Source organism: Aethalodelphis obliquidens, unplaced genomic scaffold, assembly GCF_003676395.1.
Source record: "Aethalodelphis obliquidens isolate GAN/ISIS:26980383/991018 unplaced genomic scaffold, ASM367639v1 scaffold16, whole genome shotgun sequence".
NCBI classification, from domain to species: Eukaryota; Metazoa; Chordata; class Mammalia; order Artiodactyla; family Delphinidae; genus Aethalodelphis; species Aethalodelphis obliquidens.
This window is the reverse complement of record NW_020837960.1, coordinates 26,587,230-26,596,934: the sequence shown is the minus strand read 5'-3', so window position 1 is coordinate 26,596,934 and position 9,705 is coordinate 26,587,230. Positions and strand designations below refer to the sequence as shown.

Below are 9,705 nucleotides of genomic sequence, written 5' to 3'. Positions count from 1 at the left end.
AAAGCCAAATTCCAGGCCTAAGCTATTGGCCAAATTCCATTAACAAAAGAATATGAAGTAAATTAGTTGAGCTGATTAAAAGCACCTTCATCAAAGTAGAACATTGGTGCCAACGATGTTGAGTTGAATTATTGATATTTTTAAATATAGCAGATGGTACATTAGCAGGGAAGAAAAGTGATTCTCCTTCCCCTCCTCTGCCGCCCATTCCCTCCCCCCGCCCCCCCCCTCCCACAACCGCTTCACTCTGGGGATAAGAAGGGGCACTAGAGACTTACTGGCGACCACGGAAAGGGAGGTGATGGAGTAAGGTGGGAGCGCACGAAGGCAAAGGATGGGGCCTAGGTGAGGGAGAGGAAGGAAAAGGAGGGGTGGAGACCGCAGGGAGCAAAGGTCAGATGCCTGGAAGGACGGCGCTGTTCCCGCAGAGGAGCGGCCACCTCGACCCGCAGCCCGGCCGCGAGCCAGGCGGGCGCTCCCGATACTGGCCGCCAGAGGGCGCGTCCGGAGCCGGCGCGGAGCTGGGGGAGGGAAGAGGGGAGCCGGCGGAGGAGGGTCAGCCGCGGCGGCAGGGGCGGCGGCGGCAGCGGCGCAGCTCCGTTCTCCGCGCGTCTCGCGTCCCCGCGTCCGGACAGGGGGCGCAGCCCCGCCGCCGGGATGCGGCCGCCTGCCCGCCGCGGCCGCCGTCTGGCGCTCCCGGCACTGCTCTCGCTGCTCACCTGCTCCCTGGGTAAGTAGCGGGCGGCCCGGGCGCGCACGGGAGAGGCGCGGGCTCCCCGGGAGCAGCCGCCCGCGCCCCGCGTCCGCGCCGAGGGAGACGCCGGGCGGCCCAGCCCTGCCCCGCGGGCGCCCGCGCCCCGCCGCGCCCACGGCAGCGCCCTCTCGCGGCGCCCCGGCCGGACTTGGCTCCCCCGGACCTTGGGACCCAAGGGCGCTCCTTCCCGGCCCCTTTCGGCTCGCGGGGTCCCGCCGCCGCCGCGGCCCGACTCGCGTCTTCCCGCTTCCTTCCGCTGCGAGCCGGCGGCCGGCCGGCCGGCCCGCGAGGGCGCGGCGCCCACCCCCACAGGAAGCGCGGAGTGAACGCAACTGCGAGAAACTTTGGATGGAGGGAAGCGGCGGCCGCGGTCCGCCCCCTTGCCTTCCGCCCGCGCCCCCCGGCCCCCCCGGCCCCCAGCGCGCCCGGCGCTGGCGGCAGAGGCTGGAGGCGGACGAGCTCCGTGGCCCAGGTCCCCGCGCGCTCCGTTGAGCGCCCCGCCCGCCCAGCCCGCGAGGGCGACCGGCGGTGCCCCCGGGGCTTCCTGAGCGGTCTCGCGGACCTGCCCTGGTCCCCTCGGCTGGGTTGCCCACCGGGCACCAGCCCCTTCTACGGATTCCTTGACCAGGAAGGGAGGACCGGGTGTCCGGCTGGGCCTCCGTGTATCGGTCGTGCCTCTGGGGAGGCCGTGGGGAAGCCTTCCAGAATCTTGCGTCTTCATGGGGGAAAATTAGAGAACACTTCTGCAAACGGTGCTGTCTGCTGCTGCTGTAATGCCCCTTCCGTTTTTTCTTCCATGCTCCTCACAAGAGCGTGCTTCCCCCCTTTATCATAAAATAATGTGATGAAAGTTTTTAAAAAAAATCATTGCAATTGACTTTCACGATGAGATGTGTTCAAGTTTGGAGGAAAAATTATTCCTTTTCAGTGTTCTCAGGGTTGTTGTCTCTTTTATCCCAGACTTTTGTGTTTCCAGCCTGTTAAGAGGCAGTAATTTTCAGATTTTTAGATATGGCAGACTGGTGCAATTTAGAAAAAGACATAGCGTCATTGTACACTGCTGTTTTGGTAGCCCACCGGACAGCCGTTTTGATTTGGACTTAAATTCTCCGAATAAGGACTTTAACCTGTGTACCCCTGGCATGTATATAGGAGCTCAGTAAGTGTGGGAAAATCGAGTGAGATTAATTGGTAATTGTTCAGATGCGTGATTAAGTAACAATGTAATTAAAAATGTTTGGGCACCTTGGGCAGAGAAGGCTATAACTGACGGTGGGGAGCAACTGAACTTGGCGGGGATCTGCTTTAGTGGAAGAAAGAGTTGCATTGCTTGGGAGGGGGGCCGGCAGCCCTGGGAGAAGGGGAGGTTGGAGGGGTGGGACGGGGGCTAGGGGACTCCTGGCTGCATCAGTTGGCCTGCTGCCTAGACGTTTTGCAACTCACCAAATGGGGTGGGTGGTAACTGAAATTGGTATTCTATTTATAGCCCTGCACTTTGTAAGATGTACTGGGGATATAATATACGTATATAATATATTCACTATACAGGCTGAAGTGCACACTTGTGTTGCTATGTGTATGCATTTTTCACTGCACGTAAGGGAATATCTGCACTGTCCACACTTGGTGTAAGGGAGTATCTGCACTTTCCACACTTGGTAACACATTAAAGGACGTAAAGAATGAACTAAAATGTCCACATATTTTTACAGATGTCTGTTAGCCTTGTGAAGTTGTCTTAGGATAAGCACAGTAAGTAAAACATAAAACCTATTAAGAGTTCCCCGGGAGACATTTGGCTTTGTGAGCTAGCTTTCATGGGTTGGTACAGAGAGGAAACTGTATTCTTCTAGGTCTGAAGTAAATCTTGAGTTCCTTTTATTGAGCTCTGCTTTGATGTAGTGGAGGGGCACCAAGAAATAAAAAGCTGTGGTACTCAGTCTTTTTATATCTTGAAATCAGGGTTCTTGGATTCTTGCTGAAATAGAGAACATGATAGGAGTTCCAAGGCATGTGAACAATCCGGACAGAGTAAAGATACCTTAAATATTCCCTTATAAGGGCAGGGTGGGGGCTGACTGTATATAGTTTAGTTTTCCCACAAATTGTAGTATATTCATTTGAGCTTTTAGAGAAAAGTCAATATAGAACGTTTATCTTACACCCATACGGTTATACAGACAAAATCCACTCACTGCAACTTCAGTTCTGAAGTCCAAAGCTAGCACTAGCCTCAGAAGATTTATTCATGCCTCTAGGTCAGCCACTGTGGCTTCTCGTTGCCTTGAGTCTCAGTTTTCTCATATAAAACAGGAGGCATAGACTAGATAAAATACTAGAACTTTGCCATCTCTTACAGTTTTAACTGATTCTATTGTAGCAGAATCTGCTATCTGCCCCTCCAAAACCCTTAGTTCCTTCTTTTCCTGGATGAAAAACCTCTTAGATAATCAGCACTGTTATGGACTGAGTTGTGTCCTTCAAATGCCTATGTTGAAGCCTTGATCCCTAATATGACTGTATTTGGAGAGGTGCCTTTAAGGAGGTAATTAAGGTTAAAAGAGGCCATAAGGGTGGGGCTCTAATGCAATAGGACTGGTGTCCTTATAAGACGAGGAAGAGATGCCAGACAGGCTCAGAGAAAAAAGGTTGTATGAGGACACAGTGAGAAGACATCCATCTAAAAGCCAAGGAGAGAGGTCTCAGCAGAAACCAACCCAGCTGGCACCTTGATCTTGGATTTCTAGCCTCTAGAACTGTGAGAAATTTCTGTTGTTTAAGCCCCCCAGTCTGTGGTTTCTATTATGGCAGCCCTAGCAAACTATAATACAGGGGTAAGGGGAAGGGTGTAGGAGTGGTAGTGGTGGTGGTGGTGGCAGTGTGTCTAGTGGACAACATTTTTCATTGGCCCTTGCAAACAGCGGTAGCCAGTGAGCTATCTGTACAGCTCTTTGGGTGCGTCTCTTGGTAAAGCTTATTAAAGGTGGCTGACCCAGCTGAGATGCAGGTCCTCTGCCATTGTTTCCTCCCCCTTCCCATGGCGTATTATGTGAATCTAATGGCTGGAGCTACAGTGGCCCTCTTGTGACCACGAGGTGACCTTGAAGACAGAAGCCAGTAGTAAGGATGGTAGAGCAGAAAGGATGGTACCCCCTGGGTGCAAGGTGGATGTGGGGCACTGTGCTAGGCCAGCATTGCCTATTTCCACACTTGTATTGCATTAAAGAAAAAATCTGCCTTGTTGAAGCCTCAGTTGTTGTTGGTGGGGGGGGGTTATTACATGCAGCCAAATCTAATTCTAATTGATGCATCTGTGAAGAAGCTTATTTGAACCAGTGGTCAAATAATAGATGTTAACGTTTGTCTTTCGTATCCCTGTTTCTACTCTGAGTCAGGATTATATTTCTTAGCACCTGCCAAAATTAGGGATGATTTTTCATTCTGAGCCAGGTCTCGCTCTGATTCTTTTCATTGCAGTAAGCCAGACATTTTAGGACCCCAAGAGTCACACCTGGCTCCAGGTTGGTTTGTGTTTTTTTATTTTGGATTTTTAAGCCCTCCGTTTATTTCCTCAGCAGTACTCAGATATTATTGGCACAGATTTTAACCGTCTGGATGGATCCTCTGTTGTCCAGGTAGTCCAGGCCCCCCAAGCTGGCATGGCCGGCTTGCTCATGGACTTGACCCAAGGGAGTTGGCCGGTGGCCAATAGTCAGGCTCTGGGGGGGCGGGTGGTGGAAGGGGAGGGAGGAAGAGTAGCTGTTTCACGTGGGGGTGGGGGAGGGGAGGAGATGTCCTGACCCTCTTGTTAACTTCTTCTGAGGAAAACACTGTGCGCCCAGTACTTGAGCAGGTCGTAATTACTGATCTCATTTGGACCATTAAGGGCCAGGTGTTCTGCTTTTCATTAGAAACATAAAGCAAGCCTCATTTGCAACTGTTACCCGTTTTGCTTCCTTGTAGCTTTACAGGTAGTCCATCCTGGTGTTGAGCAGATTCTTGCTGAAGAACAATATACAGGAGTGCTAATTCCATCTTTCCAAATATAAAGGAAAAATGATGGTGGGTATCAGGGGCTTATCAGACCTCTTATTGGTCGAGAGTCTCTCTTAATGTCACATTTCAACAGTCTGATCACTAAGCTCCTCCCAAAGAAAACAGATTCAGTGTAGGTGCTGATTTGAACTACTGGAACGTGTTAATAACTTAAATAGTATTAAAAGGAAGAGCTGTACTCACAGTTTCTTCATCTATTCCGAAAGTGTCGAGTACTGTCTACTATGTGTCAAGCCCTGGGGTTGACAGGGCAGGAAGGAGACCCATCTAGTCTGTCCCTACCCTCGTGGAGCTCGCAGTCTTGAAGGGGACCTTGAACACGAACTGCACCAGGAATAGAATTGCAGCCTGCCCAGTGCTGCGGTGACGGTGTCCAGGGCTCTGTGCTAAGTGTTGCGGGGACGGTTGTGGCTTTTTACCTGGAGTCTGGAGCAGTGGTTCCCAACAGGGGGCCATCTTGCCCCCCAGGGAGCGCTTGTAGATGGCTTGTAGGGGCTGGTTTGGCAGGAGTGCTGGTGAGTGGCCTGCAGTGCACGGGACAGCTGGTGAGTGGCCTGCAGTGCACGGGACAGCTCCCACTGCAAAAGAGTCGATTATCCGGTCAAATCATCAATAGTGCTGGGCTGAGAAACCTTGGAGTTGCCTCTTTTTTTTTTTTTTTTTTTTTTTTGCCACATCGTGCGGCTTGTGGGAACTGAGATCCCGGACCAGGGATGGAACCCAGAGGGCCCAACCTTGAAAGCCCGGACTTGTAACCACTAGGCCACCAGGGAACTCTGGAGTTTCTCAGGGAAGGGCATCAGAGCTCAGACCCAAAGGGGAAGCAGAGATCAGGTACCTGGAGGGAGGGAGGGAGGAGGGGAGCACGCCCGCAGGGGCAGAGCTGTGCTGGAGGAAGCTGGTGGAGAAAGACAGGACTGGAGAGGGGAGGGGCTGAACGGTCAGTCGGGGCCGCTTATGCAGGGCTGTGAAGGCGAGGGGAGGAGTTCTGGGCTTTGTCCTTAGAGTGGTAGTGGGTACTGCAGGGTTGTCTTAGGAGAGTGACAGTGATTTGACTTCCATTTTAAGAAGCTCACGCTCGTTAGAACAAGGATGGGAGGGGCCCGTGTGGACGTGAGGGACCAGTGAGGAGGCCACGTGAGAGCTGATTAAGAGTCTGGGGTGCGGTGGTTGACTGGTCCAGTGGGCTGAGAGGAGGGTCAGGGATGTCATAGGTTCTTGCTCTGAGCTGTAGGTGGAGAGTGCCTCTGTTTACTGATACAGGCACTGATGGAGAGGGACCAGATTTAATCAAAAGAAGAAATTTTTTATTGTAGTTAAATATATACAACATAAAATGAATCATTTGAACCATTTTTAAATGTACAGTTCTGTGGCATTAAGTACCCAGATGGTTTTCTAAAATTTACTTTTAGTTTTAAGGGGAGCTGAGGATGATGAGTTCCATTTGGTCAAGTTGAGTTTGGGGGTGCATGTGAGATGCTTAGGTACCACGTCTGGTGGGCGGTTAGTTCTGCGGGTCCGGAACTCAGAGGAGAGGTCAGCTCAAGAGAGATTTGGGGGAAATTTGAGTTTTTTGTTTGTTATTTTTCTTTTTTTCTTTTCTTTTTTTTTTTTTTTTGCGGTACGCCAGCTTCTTACTGTTGTGGCCTCTCCCGTTGCGGAGCACAGGCTCCAGACGCGCAGGCTCAGCAGCCATGGCTCACGGGCCCAGCCGCTCCGCGGCATGTGGGATCTTCCCGGACCGGGGCACGAACCTTTGTCCCCTGCATCGGCAGGCGGACTCTCAACCACTGCACCACCAGGGAAGCCCTGTTATTTTTCTTTTTTAAAGAAGAGAGCGTTGATTGACAACATAAATTTATTTAAACGTTTACTCAAAATGTATGTGTACTGAAGATTTGGAAGAAGTTGGGGAAGCAAACAGTCTATCTGTAAAGCTGATATGATGTAAAGCTGTAGGTTTAGACAAAACAAATGAGTTAAAGTATCATCAAATAAGATTTGAATGCATCTCAAGTATAGCAATGCTGGTCTCTCCAAGGGATACGACTTGCTTCCACTCATAAAGGAATATTTTATGATCTGAAGAGGTGATGTGTTTTGGTTTACATCATTGCTTCCCATAAGAAGCTCAAGGCCCTTTGCACATCACGCTGAATTTATCTTCTCCGGATCCTCGAGGGTGGATATGCAGGAGTTTGCTTTTCATTTATGGAATGAAGGAAGTAAAGGAAGATAAATGGCTAAAGCCTGTCGGGAGAAAAGCCTTGTTCCGTCCCCTTGAGTGCCAGTCTCCCTGTCCATCCCAGTGCCTGTCAGACTCCAGCACATACGGGAACACCTCAGGGTCTTAAAGAGTCCCCTTTGTTAAGGTCTCCTTTGTTAAAATGCAGATTTCTGGGTCCCAGCCTGAGAATTTTCGGATTCGAGAGAGCCAAAATGAGGCCCCATGGTCTGCAGCTTTAATAAGAGGCCAGGTGAGTTGTGTGTGCTGGCAGGTGCAGAACCCTTCTCAGGCCCCCCTGGCCCAGGTGTAAACTGGGACTGTTACTGGGCGATTTTCCTGCAAGTCTGTAGAATGTAAAGGTGATTGCTGTTTGCTTTGTCTTTAAGCTGAAGTCAGGAGCTGTTATGGAGAAAGCCAAGCGTGGAACTGAGGCCTGATATTCGGCAGTCAGGTGTTCTGTCTCTTTGGAAAGGGAACTAGAAACCCCAGAACTCGAACTCAGAAGTCTTCCTCTGGTTCCGGCCTCGTTTGGCAGATTTATAGATGCTGCTGGAGGGACTGTAGTGCGTGGAGCACGAGTCTCAAAAACAGGAGCAGTACGTTGTTGGAGCAGAGATTTTTGGGTAATAGGTGAGTTCCCAGAGGCGCTAGAACATCTCAGGCTGCGGATGCCGCGGATTCAGTGGCACCAGCAGGGGTGCTTTTTAGGACCGGCTTTTTACGTTATAAAATTAAGATACCAAAAGTCAGGCATAAATGATCCTGACAGTTAACTGCTGAGCGTCCTCTAGCAGTGTACAGGAACTGGACGGAGTGCCGACTCCCTTGGGTTTGTGTATTTGCTCTCCCGGAGCCCTTGTGTGTGTTCTGGAATGGGCCGTGTGATGCCCCTCACCCATGACTCCGCCTGTGGAACGTGCTTTACGAATCTCTCCCCAAACTCTGAGTTAGAATTTTCTTGTTTTCAGATCCTGAGCGGCATATGGGTTTTCGTATCATCTGTTTAAATGAGATACGAATCAAAGAAGCCAAAGATCTTTTCCTTCCTAAAATATATGGTTATTTCCTTTTTCTTTTTCTCCCTCCCATTTACTGTCCTTCCTGTGCATATGCTTACCCTCTGGCACATAGAATATATTGGTCCTGGCAAACGTCGTTTCCAAGTGAGGAAAAATCTGTATTCCAAGCTCCACTTTCCCACTGACTTCTATGAGGAAACGGGGGACGTGTTTCAGACGGAGCGAGCCCAAGCGCGGGCAGCCGTGGGCTGAGTGTCGGGGCTGTGTGCTCCCTGCCACGCCTCTCGTTACTTCTCCCAACTGGCTGCATCCTTTGTAAGTGAACCCATGGAACACCGCAGAGGGGTTCCCGACACGGAATGCCATCCACCTCTCCACCTGCTGTGGTGGCAGAATTGTGCTGGCGTTGTCCCCAGAGCGGCACATCTCTTTCCCTGAGAGTTTGCTGTTGGTACCTGGCACCTGAGCAGACGGCTCAGCTCCAGCTCTTCCCGTAGGCCAGGCATGGCCCTGGACGTGTGCAAGCATTGCCTTAGACCTCCCCGGTTTAAATTCCCCCTGTACAGGGAGGGAGGCAGAAGCTCCCAGAGGCCTCGTTGCTGAGCTGCTCAGCGGCAGGTTGGATGGCGCGTGGTGTGGGAGTTAAGACTCCATGTGTGAACAGGGTGCTGCGCTCGTCCTCGGGGTCACGCGGGACCCCCGCAATGCGGCGTCTTGCCTCGTTCTGTGGAGCTCTCACGAGAGGGTTCCTTCAAAGGACACCTTGAAAACGCCTTACACGCCTGCCTCCTCCTCTCTGCCTGGCCGTGCCTTTTTGTCTCCTTTGCAGTTCTGCCCCTGAGATATCGGGGCTCCCCCGCCCCCGTCCTCCCCGTCCAGCCTTGCGCCCTCAGTTCCCTGGCTCGTGGACACACTGAGCGCGGAGGCTCCCCTCACGCCTCTGCGCCGCGCGGCCCCCTGGGGACCAGGCTGCCATGCGGTGTGGCCAGTTGAGTGCCCGGCAGCACCTCGGGAGATTGGGAACCAGACTGAGTTTTCCCACAATCCGCTCACCGCTCGTTATACTCCAGCGTGTGACGGGCACCCCAGTCTGCCCGCCCCTCGGATCTGAAACCCGGAATTACCTACACTCGTCTCTCTGCCCGCTCCTTCCCTGCCCTCATCCACCTGTAGGGTCCGTCTCAAGGTCTGGAAATTCTGCCTCTTCAGTATCTCCAGCTCCACTCTCGGTCCCCACGTCGCTCTGCGCAGGCGCTGCCTCGTCTTAATTCAGTCCCTGACCTCTCATTGCCTGGCTCCGTTACCCTCCCAGCTGGCATGCGTGTGTGTCTTTCTTTGTCCCTCCACAGCCCACCCCACACGCTGCCTCTGGAAACTTGTCTAGGGCACACACTTCCACATGGCACTCCCCTCCTTAAAAGCGTCTCAAAGCTTTTAATGGCACTCAGAACAAAACCAGACTCCCTAGCGCTAACCCCTTTCCCGTTGGCCCTGTCATCCCTAGCCTCACCTCTGGCCCCAGTCACACCCTCCCCCCCAGCTGTCCACGCCCGGGTTGCTCCCCTCCCCCCGGCTGTCCACGCCCGGGTCGCTCCCCTCTCCCCTGATGTCCACGCCCGGGTCGCTCCCCTCCCCCCGGCTGTCCA

General features: G+C 52.5%; 1 protein-coding gene across 3 annotated transcripts in view; it reads left to right on the top strand.

Moving 5' to 3' along the window:
* The first annotated feature begins 521 nt into the window (after window positions 1–521).
* B3GLCT (beta 3-glucosyltransferase) overlaps window positions 522–9,705 on the top strand; it is a 108,389-nt gene continuing 99,205 nt past the window's right edge. The window contains exon 1 of one of the 3 annotated variants that reach the window (XM_027116562.1): window positions 522–730. In XM_027116562.1, the coding sequence (XP_026972363.1) occupies window positions 658–730 (73 nt within the window). In that variant the 5' untranslated portion in view covers window positions 522–657. The remainder of the gene's footprint in view (window positions 731–9,705) is intronic. The other 2 variants (XM_027116561.1, XM_027116560.1) reach the window with 2 other exon arrangements.